General features: G+C 41.0%; 1 protein-coding gene and 1 pseudogene across 9 annotated transcripts in view; one reads left to right on the forward strand and one right to left on the reverse strand.

Moving 5' to 3' along the window:
* Window positions 1-17320, reverse strand: part of NF1 (neurofibromin 1) — a 111754-nt gene that overhangs the window by 50098 nt on the left and 44336 nt on the right. For 8 of the 9 annotated variants that reach the window (XM_087751943.1, XM_087751945.1, XM_087751948.1 and 5 more), the window contains 6 exons: window positions 8759-8821; window positions 6651-6809; window positions 5691-5788; window positions 5398-5544; window positions 4841-4987; window positions 4407-4517 (listed from right to left, as the gene is read on the reverse strand). In XM_087751943.1, coding sequence (XP_087608069.1) covers window positions 4407-4517; window positions 4841-4987; window positions 5398-5544; window positions 5691-5788; window positions 6651-6809; window positions 8759-8821 — 725 coding nt within the window. The remainder of the gene's footprint in view (window positions 1-4406; window positions 4518-4840; window positions 4988-5397; window positions 5545-5690; window positions 5789-6650; window positions 6810-8758; window positions 8822-17320) is intronic. The other variant, XM_087751942.1, reaches the window with a different exon arrangement.
* Window positions 10166-17259, forward strand: LOC148056329 (uncharacterized; annotated as a pseudogene).

Here is a 17320-nt window from a genome sequence, read left to right on the forward strand (position 1 = left end):
CTTTTAATATTAATATATTAATATTTTTGTTGTTGTACATTCAACATAACTCATGAAAGATGTGGGGGGAACACCACCACCCCAATGTTTGCCTTAGAAAAGGATGAGGTGTCTTACAAAGTTGAAGTATTCCTAAAAGTACATATTCTACTTTTTTTTTTTTATCCTAAAGAGAAGATATTTTGTCTCGTGATATATACTTGCATGAGTCTCAGAAAAACAGTTTCTGAAATTACTTTCACAGAATTGAGGGGAGGAGGGAAATGCAGGTGGGAGCGGGCAGAAAAAATGACTCCAGCTGATCCTTCTAATTTGCAGTAGTCTGACAACTTTTCACACTTACTCCATTACAACAGCGAATAAAAACAACAACTGGGAGAAAAACTGAGTTTCCAAACGTCCATTTTTATTCCCGAATTTTCACGATCAGTCTTCTCTTGTGACAGCAGTACAACTAGTTTAGAAGGGGTCTGAACATAACACATCATATATTTTTCAAAAAATCTACTGACATTCAACTGCATAAAGTCATGTTGACTGAAACAATCAGCATGCTTTTTAAAAAACATTTATTTAAGCTGATACATGCTGTTCATGAGTACATATCCTTTTTTAAGCGTATGCAGAAATCAACTTTAGCAAAAATCATAATCCAAGGATATGTATTCTCAAGTGTTCACAATGAGTTAGTCTCCCACACAATACGGCATTTTAAAATGTGTCCTTAGTTAAACTTTTGAAACTTCGTGTGCAGATTTAGTGTCAGGAATCTCTAGGAAAAAATGAACTTATACACAAACGGAGGACAGGCAAACTAATTTCAGTTTCAGCACTGTATCACTCACTCTGCTGCCAACTCTGCAACCCCGTTGAATCTTTAAGGCACCACTAATGTTTTTTCTACTGCCTAGCATAAATGCAACACTCAAACGTGAGATTCAATAAATCTACTCCTAGTACAGAATTACATGCAACATTCGGATATCCCAGTAAAGGCACTCTACAAGTCACGTGCTGTTCAAAGTTTTCTGAAAAGCAGAAAACAGCATTAGATGCTAGATATGCAGATACATGTTTCACCGAAAACAAAATGATTTTGGTTTTGTTTCAACAACGATCACTAATATCCAAAAAGGAAAATTTCCAGAAGCTATCCCTCTCCTCAACCATTTTGTTGTAAAACGTGAAAGATACACATGATAACCTAATTTAACACTACTTAATTACTGTTAGAAACTTACATGGCCATTGACACTGCAAACTGAAGTTTCATAGAGGATTTTATAAAGGCCCACTTCAGCCAACACAATAGGCTCAAAGGTGACTCAAAGTCCTTAAAAAGGGCAAAGAAGTGTGGTACGACTTTTGGAGACAGAAAATTAGGACGGAAGGGAAGTGGTACTACTCATCTTGCTTTCTTCCACTCCATCCAAAGAGTCAAGGGTGTTGAAAATGCAGAAAAGGGGTCAAGTTAAAGGAAGGCATTTTCCCCAGGAAAAGGATGGGAAAGCTAAAGGCTGACTGAGATAAATGTTCTCTCATATAGGTTCTATTTCAGAGCTATAAATCATTGGAAAAAAGTTCAGATAAATTTTGTTTTCTTACCTACTTCTATGTAATGAGACTTTCTTTGTATTATTTAGTATTATTATATTAGTGTTACATATTTAGATTAGCATGAGCTTACAGATTTGTTAAGCACAGAACTGACAAAAAGCATGGGCACTTTACTCTCCTTCACATGAATGTTATCTCCAAATGGTACCAGCTGTATTACACTTTCTTTTTTCTTCCACCCTTGGACTGCCTTACACGTAAAAGTCTTCCCAAGAGCTAGCAATGAAGCAAGTGTTTGAGAACTTTCACAGCAACAAATTTAAGAGAATGTAAGCATTTCTTCCCTACATTACCAGCCTGAAAGCAAGTGTTTTGTGTTGGTTGTTTTTAAAGCATGAAAAAACCCTTTGGCATGCCTGTACAAAATTCCAGAAGAAGGAAACAGTTTTGAAATTTATTTTACCTTCCACATTGATACTGAACAGAAGTTTTGTTTGTTTGTTGCTCTGAAAATCAAAAACATAATAAAAGAAATGTGAACAGAAATATTCATTTGTTGGATCTCTAATTGCAATTTGGCTAGGAAACCATATTTAAGTAGCAGAATTCAACTACCAAGTTAGAGGTTATATTTGGAAAGGTTCTTCAAAGCTTGCTCATTACTTTAGCCTCCAACCTGAATTTGGAATAAGGTATGTTTATTATCCAGCAGTAAAACAATAAAACCTTCCAATCATCAAAATTGTTCCTTATTTGAAAATTTGGAAATTTTGAAAATTTCTGAGGGGAAATGACAACAGTCACATGGTACAACGGAGCACAGATTTTCTAGGAAAGTCAAGTTTGTAACTCAATCTACAGAGTAAAAAGCACTACTGAAAACAGTGAAAAACTATGAAAATTAATAAAATTAATTGAAAAAAACTTACATGCCTGTTGGGTATGATTTTCATTAGACATATGTAAATTCAAAGAATGCCTTGATTGCAAACGCGTATTGGCTATTTATTTAAATTGTTGACTACAAACAGAAGACACTGCTAAAGAAGTGGTTTCCTCTGTTTATTTTCATGTTCTTACATGAACTCAAAGGGTCTGCTGAAGGTTCACCACTGACGACATCTCCTCAGATCACGACAATACTTTTTGCCAGAAGTGGCACCATCAGCCAAACTGCCACCACAAGCACCCTGAGTAGCAGGGCCGCTACCAGCAAGGAGCACACCGTGGACAGCAGCGTTGGCACCACCATCAAAAGCTCTCTTTCCCAGCCTCACCCCAACAAGCAGCTCAAGCAAGAGCTCCCCAGGGACCACAACTGTTCCTAATCATGCCACGCATAAGCACATCAGCAGCAAGGGTACTAACAAGCAAGCACCCCAGTGGTGCAGCAGCCACCCCACTGGCATCACAAACAAGCGCCTCACCAGCACCAGCAGCACCAGGAAGAGCCAAAGCAACCACATGAACTCTACAGCACTGGTGCCACAGGCAGCTCCACCAGCATGAACTCAGCTACCACCAGCAGCACCAGCAAAAACCATATTGGCAATAGCAGCAGAAGCAAAACCAAGAGCCCCGCTGGCACAAAATGCATCGGCAATAATCTGACCATGAACATCCATACAGGATCTGCCAGCATCCGTAAATGCCACACTGGTATCAGGGCTCTCACTACCAAGACCAGTGCCGGTGAGAACTTCACAGAGCTCGGCAGCGCCACCACGCACCCCGCCAGTGCCAAAACCAGCAGTCCCACTGCTGCCAGCCCACACCTCACCAACACCACCATTACCAAAAGCAAACGCACCAACAACGCAGCACAGAAAAAAGGTACAACAGCTCTAATCTTATCTTTACAGTTCTGTCATTGATTGCACTTGGTTGTGAGCACAACGATTTTCCTTTTCTTAAAAAGACTAAGAATGACTTTTAGTAATGAGTGTAATTACTACGGTGACTGTTTCGAACGTGCTGCCCTCCATCAATTTCATAGTGCAGTTACTTAATAACTAGATTGAAATATCAAGTTCAGTTATTTTCTTACTTTAGTTGCAGCTTTATGACTGCAGACGTTAATTTAAATACAACTTTTTTTTTTTTTTTTTTTTTTAAGAGAGAGAATTGTGACTTATTTGACCATGAACTGACTAATATTGATCTTGGGATATTCTTCCCAAATTCTTCAATGCTGCAGCATATGATATTCGTTGTTCTGAATCACTATCTTCCAGAGTAGGGAAGACTTAACACTTTCAAAATTTTGCCTTTTGGAAAAACACAGCCTTCTGCAAAGTTCACACATCTGCTTTTCTTATTACTTTAGTGATATTTCCACAGATGTCAGCCATTTCCAAAAACATGGTATTATTGTCACTTAGACCATAATGCTGAAACTGAGGCAACATCATGGTCTTGACTATGTGTGAAACTTCTAAATACTTGCATTAATCTTTAAACTGGGATACAGGGACCGTTTTCAGAAATTTTATCCCATGTTTTAGCTTGTTACTCATTTTATACTTCAGAAAATGAAGATGCTAAAATCACTGATAAAGAGTTAACAGTAATGTGGTGTAGATGTAGTTTACTTGAGACAGTGAAAAATTAATAAAATGTATTTAAAATTTTAGGTATTTTTCCACAGATACTCACATACTCCTGGGTGGAAAAACTATGACAGTTCTGATTTAGGAAACAACTCAGTTATAAAATACTGTCACCAAGTTTGACAAATAAGCTATTTTCAGATTCTTGTTTGTTACAAAGTTGGTGTCCCTTTCTTATATACAATTGATCCTTTGATTTTACGTGCTTATTTCAGACAGGGAAAGTGAAAGATTCCTTACCGCCGAGCAATGTAGTAGAAAACAGGATTGCCAGCTTTTGATGTCCCAGCTTGGTAGAAAATATTTAATGTTTTCAGTGCTTTGAACTCCTCTTTTTCATGTACCTGATGCCTAAAAAATAGTACATTGACATCAACTTTTCAAAACTGCCTTTCAAAAAAAAAAATTAAAAAAAAAAAAATCCCAAACCCTCTTTATTTGCATCTTTAAACAAAAGTATTAAGTTCGCACAATCTTGAACCTTTGTTAAATCACAAATGTTACTGCTGTTTTCAGTTCTCAATTTAATTTTTGAAATTAAAATCTACTCAGAAACCTAAAAGGTATATGTAGACCCAGCTTTTTAAACTCCCCTTCAAAACAAAAGCTAGAGTCTTAATAGCTACTTATATTGCCTCACATGCTAAGTGTCCCCTCCACGATCATCTCATTACCTTGTCATAAATTCTTCAAATTTGGAACTAGTGAGATTTAAACTGGACCAATGGGTATCTGCCACGGGTTTGTGCTCAGGAGGACCCAGATAGGCAAGAAGAGTAGCCATCTTGTCAAAAGGTCGTCTTCCAACAGCCTTGTGGTCCCTAGAAACAGCATATTACTTAAAAGAAAAGTCCTTCTTTACTCAGCAATTCCTATTTCTTTGCCTACTACCCTTCCTTATCCTTGAACAGGCTGGATTTTCTTTTTTAAAATTAAAAAAAAAAAAAAGGTTCAACGCAGAAATAAGAAAAAATGTTTGTTACACATAGAACAATTTTAACAAAAGATAAGACAACTATACACTTGCACAAAAGACTGGCAGTAAAGCGGGCAGCAAAGATGTTAGGCATGTTCCCAGTAATGGTTTGTCAGTAATACACAAGTTTCCAAATGTAAGTTTTTTCAGCCATGATATTCTTCTCAGTAATAATAACAAAAGCATCTGAAAGTATTTCCAAATATTCATTTCCCATCAGCAACTCCCTTCTTCATAATATTTCTGCAGTCTTACCTGTTGCTGGAAAGGTACTGGCCAATCTTCTCCTGATTGTTCCACAGCAACCGGTGCAAAGCAAGCACATTGCCATCACTGATGAAAGACAGGCTGTGATTGACAGTGTCGCTAGCTGGGCAATCAGATGCAATATCAAGGAAAAACCTAGAGTTCAAAACCAGTAATAACCATAAGCGGGTAAGGGAAACCTGCCAAGTAGCCTCAATGCAAATTAAAAGGCCCTAAGAACATTCTCTGCTTACTCTTTACACACGACACAGATTCTTTGTGTAAGTTCCCAAAAGGCCTACCTGCGTGCTGCATCAAAATTGCTTTTTACAAAATCATTAAAAGGCCGCATATGTTCTTCTTTTGTAAACAGGACATGGTTGGCAATACTCTGAAGTATCTAAATAATAAAAAGATGGTAAAGACACATAATGGTTTAATATATTAACTGTTACGGTAGTCAGTGTAACTTCACTGTCACAAATATTAATTTTAACTTTTTGTGAAGCTTCAAGACAAAAAAAGGCCAACAAGCCAACTAATTCAGAAATATGTTCACTTTCAAAATATTTTCTTTCACATACTTTTAAATACTAGAAAACTACTTCCCTTATTTATGAACTTTATTCGGGTTTAGACCAAGAAAATAAATCACCTTTCAAAACCACCATTTATTAAATGTTAACTATTTCTTCCAGAAATTATACAGACAAGTAAAAGCAATACCATATATGCCTATTTAAAGAAAACTATAATTTGTCAATGTTTAAAACGGAAAATATGCACAGGCCACAGAATTTGTACGCCATCATCAAACCTTTTTTTTTTTTAATTTTTACAGGAAGTAATACCAAATGAGATTAAAGATAGGAAAAATCACTTCTTTAGCACTAGTATGAATTTAATCGATGTCTGGCTGCCATTATTCTCACCGTGCTCAAAGTAACGTTGGTTTCTTTGTTTGTTCTCAAATAAGGGTAGAAGTTCAACTGAAGAGCCAGAAGGCACTCTGTTATCTTATACATCATTTTGGCAAAGTGTTTTTTTTCCCCACGCAGACCGTTCCCCATACTTACATCGTTGTGAGCTATAACATCAACGTCATGATGCAGAAACATAGTATGGAAACTGCACTTTCAATAAACATGACGGTTGCTACAAAAAACTACAAGTTTATCTAAATTTTCTCATACTAGTCAAAGAGCAGAACTAAATCAGGGAGAACATACAATGTGGCCAAATAAAAATATTTATTGATTCACCTTTGACATCAGTTTCAATCCCCTTTCAATTCTTGGTGGAGGCTTTTTATCTAAAATCCCTGCCTCATAAGGGGAGACGATCGCAGGATTGATGAACCGAAGGAACATCGCACTTCCAACTGCTCCAATGCTGTTCTGAGGAAAGCGCTGACTAACAACCTATGAAGTTGAGAATTATAAAGAATATTTTTGCATTAAAGAAAAGGGAAAGCAAGCTGAGAAAAGCCTTGTTTGGTAATCCAGCTCTACATTCTTTCCATATCAGTCAAGCTCAATACTTTTGAGTAGGACTCTCTTGCCTTGACAGGTCTTGCATCATAGGACAATCAGGAATGAGAGGGAAACGAGTCGGGGCGAGGGGGCTACCAGACACTAGCTAGCTTTACTTCAGCTTTTGTACAAACTTTCCTGCTAGGGTGAAATCGCTACAACAGCTATTGGACAAAGATAAGAAGGTATACTTCAGAGTATACCTGCCGCTGACAGTAAAGCAGACAAAGGCAGTATGTGTGTACTCAGGTGTGCACAGTCTTCCCATCAAATACAGGTAATTCTTTTTAAATGAGTGGGTCTTTTATCCGTGTATTTATAATTTCACTGTTGATCACGAGAGCCTCTCCAGCAATAAGACTTATGCTGTAAGTTTCAGGAGTAATTTTAAATTTGTGGGAAGGAGATATTTGTAGAAATACTCTTCAGAACCATCACATCTCAACAGATTTGCCAAAGGAGGAAAGACAGGATGAGCCAGAGCTGAGCGGCCCGGGTACTTCCCTGCCTATACATACACTGTCCAAAATCACTTAGCAGAAATTTGCTGGAAGAACTACAGATTTAAAATATTGCTATCTAGGAAAAAAAAAAATCTGAAAATGTTGTAAGAAAAAAGAAACCTCCTTTCTTTTTAGGAAATCAATTATGTATTAGTAAAAGGATAGTCTACTCTCTAGGTATCTTTCATTTGACTTTGAAAAGTTAAAGATAAAGCTCCCTGACAAAAACAAAGTTCTTAAATATGCGACGTGGTTCTATAAGGATTTGGTATGTGTATGTATGTTTTCTTATGAGTAACAGCAGTTAATCAAAACAAGTCAAATTCTACCTTTTCACAGAATAAAATTAGCAAGCTTCATATTTTAAGTTATGTTGTTTAAAATGAATAAAACCCAAACAAACCCCATTTTACTAAAATATTTCAAAACGTTAGCTAGTGCAATCTCAAATCATGCTTCTTAAAACAGATAAAGCCATTAGTACATACATAACATATCAAGAATCACTTTGGTTCAGTATCAACTTCATTCAGTTACCTTGTGATGGAATTACTCATAGTATTTTCTTGTAAAATACTAGTTTGCACGCAGATTTTGCATTTAAACATGATTACTATTCTGCTCAGTTACAACAAAAAAATAAGGGAGTATTTAATAAAAGTCTAAATTTCCGTTCTGCCTGTTTTATTCATACTTTATATTTTGAGGTCACTGTCAAAGAAAAGGACGAGTCTTAACTTTTAATGACATCACTCTATCACAATATACATATCTAAATTCTTTAACACAGCAAGTTACTTAAAATGGGAAATCTGCTTTTCTCAGTAAATCAATACAAGTGCTAAATTTTCTTGCTTAGTCACAAGGCAAACAAAAGAAAATGTAGCAGAAACAAGTCATATAAGCGTCTTTTCTTTTCAGTAACCCATATATATTAATTTTTCTTCTCCCAGGATGCAAGCTGAAGTCAAGTTATCAACCAGAGTGTTAAAATAACTAAACAGGCTCAGATTTTCCCCAACACCGAAGAAAACATTTTTCTTCCACATTTTTTTTTAATTTGAAGATGGTGGCAAGGGTAGAAGAATCAGAGTATTAAATACTAAGCAGTAACGTTAAAAATGTCTTTTGTTGACTCAAATAGGCACACAGAGAATATTTTAAATATAACTTAATTCCAGTGTTAATTGAAATGAAAGCTATTTTGTGCCAGAATTAGTAGAATGATTTTACAGTGAGGTCAAATAGACTGAAGTGAAGATGTTTTGAACAAACAGCAAAAGATTTCTGTTGTGCTTTGAAAGAAATGGCTAATAAAAAGGTCTCCAAACTTACTGATTTTTTGTTTTCCTTTTTTTCTTTTACGGTAGCTTTATTCAGTAGAGAGTGGCAAGTTGCCTACAGAACAGAGATGAGCACAAACAAGTCACAGCACCAACTACATACAGCAACAAAAAACCAATGTTGACTTGTACATAAATTACACAGTAAAATGTAACAAACATAACCAACAGAAAATGAAATATATAAACTAAAGACTGATGATGGAGTTTTTATTCCACAATTTTATTACATCTTATTTACAAAGCACTAAGTACAAAACAAGCAAATGTTGCATTTCAATCATTTCTACTATTTCTGGCTAGATTAAACGTCAAACCACATTAATGTGCTCATGATACACAATATTGGGCATTAAATGGTATATTCAGCTTTCAAATGTATTTCACCATCCCCAAATAATTTTAATAGTAAAAATAGTAAAGTGTTATACCTTTGAAATACATAATACTTTTAAAATAAATTTAGAGTTTTAAATCTTCCCAATGTTTCTCTGTGTGTCCTTCAATTTAGTTAGATCTGTGAATCATCATGGTTATTACTACTTTAATAGCTAAACACTGCCATAAAACACTCTGTGGAAAGAGGAAGAAAAAAGCCAGCAGGTCTATGTTGATTTATTATAGATTTCCAAACCAAGATACCTGACTTGATTGCGCTTATTTCAGCGTTTCATTTAAATGCAAAGGGACCCACCAAGAAGCATCGCATTCTCTTGTATTTCCCGTCAGGATTTGAGCAAAGCTATAGTACATCAGCCTTGTGCACTGCTCCCCTGTACAGAGGTAAATTTTGGTTTTGGAGCTCATTCCTACCTCCTTTAGATTAGCTGTAACAGTAAATTAGCATCACTGAGAAGCCCTACAGCAAGCAACACCTGGAGCTGTATCAACAGAAAGCTAGCAATATTTAGCAGTTTGAGAGCAAGCGTGCACCAACAGTTTAAATAATCTTTAGAGTATCGCAAAAATTGGAACTGCAAGAGAACTTCTACAACTTAAGAATGTGACAGAGTAAAAAGAAAAAAAACAAAAAACAACAAAACCAAACCAAAAACCCAAACAAAAAACCCCAGTCAGTAAAAACTATTCTGCTAACCAAGCTAAATTTAAATAGTTCAAATTTGTGCAGGACCTATTAATATTTAACCAACGGTGCCTCTGCCAAATTTCTGACTTTGTGTAATTTCTACAGAGTTAGCTCCTGAAGCAGTCATATACATACCCCATGCATCAGCCTATTGCATTTAAAGCAAGTAAAATTCCCATCTCTCTTTATTAAGAAAAATCACATATGTTTGTGTGTTTTTTATGAATTAGCCAGCACAAATTCTTTGTATGAGTTACTTCGATCAGGCTCGTTCGTGACCGTGTAACACCCCTGAACATACATTACCTGAAAATGACCAAGCGTGAATCTGTCGGGGTAACCAGTTACGTTTCCAGATGAAAACACTTATTAGGCCTCCGTTCTGGTAACAGAAACGCCAGCCAGCGTAGACCCCCAATATCCAACTGAATACACTGTTTCCATAATGTTGCTACATTGATTAAAATTAGCTATGAATCATTTACAGAACACACCTGATGAGTAGTTTTTGCACACACGTTTACTTTAAAACTCTAAGCATAAAAAGACACTGCAAAATTCAGTCTCATTTACTACTACACTATTGCTTGGGATGAAACACATTCACCTTATGAAAAACAAAGTTACCTAATAAAAATCACCTATTTGGTTCTTATGATAAAAATGAATTAATATAAAAAAATTCAGATTTTAATTGTACTTTCTTTCAGATAGAGGCCAGACTCTTCAAAACTCTCTGGAATTTGAAAGTACAGAATGAATTATTACACTATTTGTGATGAACCAACATTTGTACACAAATATGCACGTCACCAGTTAAAACAGTAAACGTTGAAGCTGAGTATCAGTTAATACCACTTGTATATTTGCCAGTAAATCATCTCTTTCAGGAACAAATCACCCGTGTTACCAAAAAAATGTAAAGGCAAGAATAAAGCCAATAGACTTGATATGCTTCCATAGAAGAATCTCTGGCACTGCCCACTGGTGGGTACGTTTTAGTAATTCCATTTCATGTAGGAATTAAAAATGGTTTGTGTAGAAATAATTTCTAGCAACGTATCACTGAAATGGAAATAAACCTGATCCATCCTAGTAACGGCATATCAAAGCAATACTAGGAAAAGACGTGGGACAATGTAACGTCAAATAACAGAAGCAACAGTCAAGATTGTGTGTGACATTTTCAATAACACTCGAATATACTCCCAGTCAATGTCTGAGACTGCGGCCATTTGAACCTGAAGGAAACCAACCTGCCCCCCTCATTTCCCAATTTAAAAAAACAAACCAAAGAAAAACCCCAACGCCCTCCCCTGCCAACCTGAACACAACCACTGTCGGAAAGAGGAACTGATGACTTTAGAAGCCATTTATACAAGCTGTTACAGCAGAAACAAAGGCAAGGCACGTCATTTGCACGCCTAGTTCATACCAAACAGCTCACAATAACAACCCAAGATGCGCAACAGTCACAATACACAATTCACTGTTTCTCACTTCCAAGTTCTGAGAATCACAGTAGTTGCATTTAATAATGCAGCATTCACTGTAAAAATACGACGAGACTACACTGCGCAGAACTTTTTATTACTCGTAATTAGTTCGTACAGCTCAGAAAATCGATCTTCCTTGCTTTACTTTAGACCTGAGATACAGGCTCCATGGTTGAAAGGCCAAAAATAGCTTGTCCAGACCACTTAACTGAGACCACAGGTCAAATATTCTGCCATGCACAGCTCTGCTGTGACAGTCCTCCCACAGGACTGGAAATCGTATTTCCTATGAGCCCTGAGGGTGGCAGGAGTATCCCCCGCTGGAATTTTTAACAGCAGCTAAATCCATCAGAAAAACACAAGGAGCAGGAGAGACCTGTAAGCATACTGGGCTCAGCACCTCCTGCTGAGCTGCTACAGAGAGCAGCAGAAACGGGACAGAGCAGAGGAGTCGGGGACGGAGGCGGGGGAACGCAGGTACTTGAGCAGGAGGCGGCCAGGAGGGTACCGCTATAGAAGAACTTACTCTACAGAGGACAGGGCACCACTCAGGAAGGTTTCTTCTCTTTAAGCATCATCTATAAATGATACCAGAAACAAGCACGAATTGGGCGCTCCCAGCTTGGTAACATTCCAAGGTTTCTGTGACAGCACTAAAGTTTTGGCTACAAATAGAAGTCAGTCTCTGTCATTTGCCTCATTAAAAGAAGTATATAAATACATTTATCTGTCTCTTCCAGGTTTTCTTCCTCCTATTTACCTGCTGAATTTCTCAATACTCTGTCTTTGCAAAACGTTTGGTCAGCAGCTTAATCAAAGTACAGCAGCCCTTTGCATACAATAACTTACTCCAGGCCTCTAACAGGCAACCGTACCTCCATCAGAATGCGCTGCCCATAGCAGATGGAAGATATTTTACTTCGTAGACCAAAACGTATTCCTGTTGTCATTCTATCTCTCAAATACAAGAACCTTTCATCCTCAAAAGTACAGAGCATCTGCAGCATCCTAGTTACAAGGCTAATGATATTTACCAAATGATGTGTCAGTGGACCTCCTTCCCAGTACAAGTTAATGGCTTTCCTTACAGTTGTCCACAGCGATCTAGAGACTCCTGCTTTCAGAACATGATTACGAGACACGACACTGAGTGTGATCAGCATAAAGCCTGAATGAAGCAGTGTCTTGACCTCACCCGCAAATGATCTTCCTTAGGGAAGCACATATAACCACAAACAATTCTCTACCAAATACAGCCAACAGCATTTTATACATCTAATTCCTTCCATTATACTCAGCTTCAATCCACAGTTTCTGAAATTTAGGACTTGCAACTACTGTGGTCCCACTGAAGACCACACAGGTTTTTTCTTCTGAGCATCTTACACCCTTTTTAACCTGCTTTTCTATCAAAGGCAGGAAGTATAAGATTGTGCTCACCTGTAATGGACAACTAAATAATATTCCTGGAGCAATGACCTGAATAATACATAGACAATTTTTGGAAATTTACGTCACAGAAAAATGCTCTTGAAGAAACTGCCTCTGTTTTTATGCAGAGAACAACTACCTAGAGTCAGTAACTGCAGAAATAGCTATTTTATTCCCCAAGTTAAGGTTTATCAAAGGTGTGATCAATAAGACACTTAGATATTTAATTAAATCAGAAATAAAGTTAATTGACCCTATATAAAAAGTAAACAAGTACACTGTTTCTAAATTCAAAACACAGTTTTGCATTCTCTCAACCCAGCAGCGATTTTTTTTTCCCCCCTTTTGCTGCCTTCCCTATAGATGGCCCATAGGATAAACTGATAAAAGCAAGTATAACCATTACCTTCCTAGTTAATCTTTAGTCTCCTATAGAGATGCTAAAGCAGAGATTATTGCTGCCTTATTAGGCTTGAGTGCTTAGCTGTGATTCCACTCCTTAAAAAAATAACATTTGATCGCCTCCTGTAAAGGACCGATAGAAAATGCGGTTGTGCCTCGACATTGCCGCTGTAGCGCCATCCAGCGTCGCGCTTCGAGAACACCCTCTTCGCCACCGTTTTGAGGAAAACGACCTCGTGCGCCTGCGCGGGGGCTAAAGGCGTGAAGAGAGCCGAGGCGGGGACTAAAGGCGCGAAGAGAGAGGCGGGGGCAGCACGTCCGTGACAAGCGCACGCACACATCTGCGATCTGCGCATGCGCGATGAGCCCCTATGTAAGGAGCACACGTGCTCCTCGGTCGGGCGGCGTGCGCGACCTCTCCTTCCATTCCTGCACCCTCACGGCCCCCCCCTTCGGTCCCTGACGACGCCTGAGGCCACTGAAGACCCAGCGGAAGATCACGGGACTCGGAGTGGTGGTGATAAACTCCTCCTTCTCTCTCTCTCTCTCCCCCCCTATTCTTTTCCTCTCCTCCCTTGCCCTCCCTCCTCCCTCCATTCTCTTCTCCCCTCAAATAAAAATAAAAGGTTGTACGACATCTGACCGATTCCAGCGTCTTAATCTCGTCCTTGGGATCGTATAGAAACCTCCCCCGACATTCGATCGCGACATTTAATTGGCGTCACGGACAGGATCCCTTGAGACGAGAGTGTCATGCAACCTTACGGTGTGCTGAGCGATTGCGTGTGAACAAGACGTACAAATAAGTACGAAGCGAGTGCGGAGTTCCGATCCGCGGCTCTGCTCTCCCACGAGGGAAGCAGCCGGAGGTGAACGAAGCGCAAGGAAGGAGTGGGTGTTGAGACCTTTGCACTGAAACGCACGTACTACTTTGTGATTTGAGCTCCTGAGGGAATATAGGGGGAAGCTTGAATTTTATGGCGTGACCCCCTCAGGACGATATCCCCTTTGTAGGCTCTCCTCTGTCTTGTAGTAGTGTACGGTCTGGCCTCCTGGGAGTGTATAGGGGGAACTTGGATACTGAAGCGTGACCCTCTCGGGACGACACCCCCCTTTGGAGGAACTTTTTGGTATTAGTTTGTGTTTTGGCCTCCTGGGAGTGCATAGGGGAAACTTGGTTTTTCTAAGGTTTGACCCTCCCAGGACGAACTCCCCTTTGTAGGACATGGCCGCCCAAAAGGCAGGCGATTCCTGTGAAGAGACAGAGAAATTATATGAGTTTTTAGAAACATACCACTCTCGCCCCTCACCCCCGGGACGAGATTGGGCACGGGACCGCTGGTTCCAACTGCAAAGTGTTATGGACCGAATAGCGGTCTTGCGTAAAGAAGCTGGAGTGAAGAAGGGGAAAGGGAAAGCCATCGTTTGTGCTGTGTTAGGAGCATGTCTGGCAGCGGCGGTGGAGGACAAGAAACGAGCGCCCTGCCAATCGGAGGCTGTGGCCGCTTCCTTGCAAGTGGCGATAACACCACTGCGAGAGCAATTACTAGAGACCGAACGGGCGCTAGAGGAGAAGCGCCAAGCTATGATTTTGAAGGAGGAGCTGAGGGTTCAGCTCCTGAGGGAGGCAGACACCCCCCGCTGAGGCGGAGGTAATGCTGGAGGAGAAAGGGGTACACCAAATTTATCCCCAGAAAGATTTAAAGCGATTAAGAGAGACTGTGGATAACCCCCCCCATACGTGCCCGCTGGTAAAGACAGAATACATATATGAGGACGATAGTGATAACCGTCCCCAAGTTGTCACCAAAGAAATCCCCTTTACCACCACCAAATTGGCCAAACTACAGAAGGATTTTGCTAGGACGGCAAGGGAATCCGAAACCGAATATGCGTGGAGGGTATCCCTGTCGGGGGGGGGACAGGGTCATGCTATCGGAAAAGGAAGCAAAGGGGTATTGGGGCCCCGGCGTCTTCCTCACAATGGGCGATCGCCGAGCCCCATGGTCTCTGACCCAGAGGGCCGCATATTGGGCGGGGGGGCTGCACCCATTGGAGAGGGGGCATCCCCTAGCTATAACTGGTTCGGTCGATCAACTACTAGAAAACGTACAGAAGGCAGCATGCCTGCAAATGATGTATGACCGGGAACTTAAACCAAACCTAAGCTCTCTGATGTTACTACCAGTAAGACCCTGAGCAACTGACGCTGCTAATAAGAGGACTCCCCGACTCGGTAAAACCTCTCGGGATCCAGTTACAGGGGAGAATTCAAAATGTGCCTCACGAAGAGCGAATTACAGCTGCCCTGGAGGGAACGGTAACCCCCGAAACAGCGGCAGTGGGGGAGGAAGGTGTGGACCTGGGGGGAGATAGCTCAGGAACTGATAAACTACGGGAGGAAATATGGGCCAGTGGGCAGGACTTACCAAAAGGTAGAAACTAGGGCCGTGCGGGCAGCGGAGCCGGCAAATAAATTGCTGGCTTCTTCGCGGGGAAGCACCGACCTAACAGAAAGGGAGAAACCCCCCGTTCCAACAAGGATTGTGGCAAAAGGGACTGCAAAAGGGTGTGCCCCGAGACTTGATGGACGGGCTCCCCACCAAAAAGTTAAAGCTCCTGGTGCGGAGGTGGTCCGGGCAAGGACCCCCTCCCAAACCGAACCTGCCTTCTGCGCTGGCATTGGACAGGGAGGAAGGGTTTAAGAAGGACGAAACGAGTGGCGGGAAACTAAAACCTCCCCCCCCTCAGGGTGAGGAGGGAGGCTGAGGGTGGATGTTTATCAGACAACTCACCTGCAATAATAAAGGAGATCTACTAAACCCCACCAACCGGGATGGGCTGAGCGGGTGGGGGAGGCAGTGGCCAATGTCAGTAATTGCTGGGATACAAACAGGTGCCTGAAAATTGCGGCATTTTGTCCACAAGCCCCAACCATGGTACCTGTCTCTTGAAACCCCAATTCCATTTCTAATGTTTACCCTTCAAAGTTGAAGAATTGTTGAAGTCACTCGAGAATGAGCTTGCATTGAGCAATACCTCAGTTAATCTATGTTAAGGCATTCCTTCACCCGAAACCATGTTGTTCCCTTTTTCCTCCCCACTATTTTCGTCCACCCTTATCCCCAACTCTCTCAACTCCGTGTTTTCTTTCTTCCTCCCTTTTTTTTCCTCTCTTTCTCTCTCCCTTATGCCACCAAGCTGCAATGTCGAGCCATGGGGTGGTGTAAAGGACCGATAGAAAATGCGGTTGTGCCTCGACATTGCCGCTGTAGCGCCATCCAGCGTCGCGCTTCGAGAACACCCTCTTCGCCACCGTTTTGAGGAAAACGACCTCGTGCGCCTGCGCGGGGGCTAAAGGCGTGAAGAGAGCCGAGGCGGGGACTAAAGGCGCGAAGAGAGAGGCGGGGGCAGCACGTCCGTGACAAGCGCACGCACACATCTGCGATCTGCGCATGCGCGATGAGCCCCTATGTAAGGAGCACACGTGCTCCTCGGTCGGGCGGCGTGCGCGACCTCTCCTTCCATTCCTGCACCCTCACGGCCCCCCCTTCGGTCCCTGACGACGCCTGAGGCCACTGAAGACCCAGCGGAAGATCATGGGAGTCGGAGTGGTGGTGATAAACTCCTCCTTCTCTCTCTCTCTCTCCCCCCCTATTCTTTTCCTCTCCTCCCTTGCCCTCCCTCCTCCCTCCATTCTCTTCTCCCCTCAAATAAAAATAAAAGGTTGTACGACATCTGACCGATTCCAGCGTCTTAATCTCGTCCTTGGGATCGTATAGAAACCTCCCCCGACATTCGATCGCGACATTTAATTGGCGTCACGGACAGGATCCCTTGAGACGAGAGTGTCATGCAACCTTACGGTGTGCTGAGCGATTGCGTGTGAACAAGACGTACAAATAAGTACGAAGCGAGTGCGGAGTTCCGATCCGCGGCTCTGCTCTCCCACGAGGGAAGCAGCCGGAGGTGAACGAAGCGCAAGGAAGGAGTGGGTGTTGAGACCTTTGCACTGAAACGCACGTACTACTTTGTGATTTGAGCTCCTGAGGGAATATAGGGGGAAGCTTGAATTTTATGGCGTGACCCCCTCAGGACGATATCCCCTTTGTAGGCTCTCCTCTGTCTTGTAGTAGTG

This window comes from Nipponia nippon, unplaced genomic scaffold (assembly GCF_047370975.1).
Source record: "Nipponia nippon isolate SJK-2023a ecotype South Korea unplaced genomic scaffold, ASM4737097v1 scaffold_15, whole genome shotgun sequence".
Classification (NCBI taxonomy): Eukaryota; Metazoa; Chordata; class Aves; order Pelecaniformes; family Threskiornithidae; genus Nipponia; species Nipponia nippon.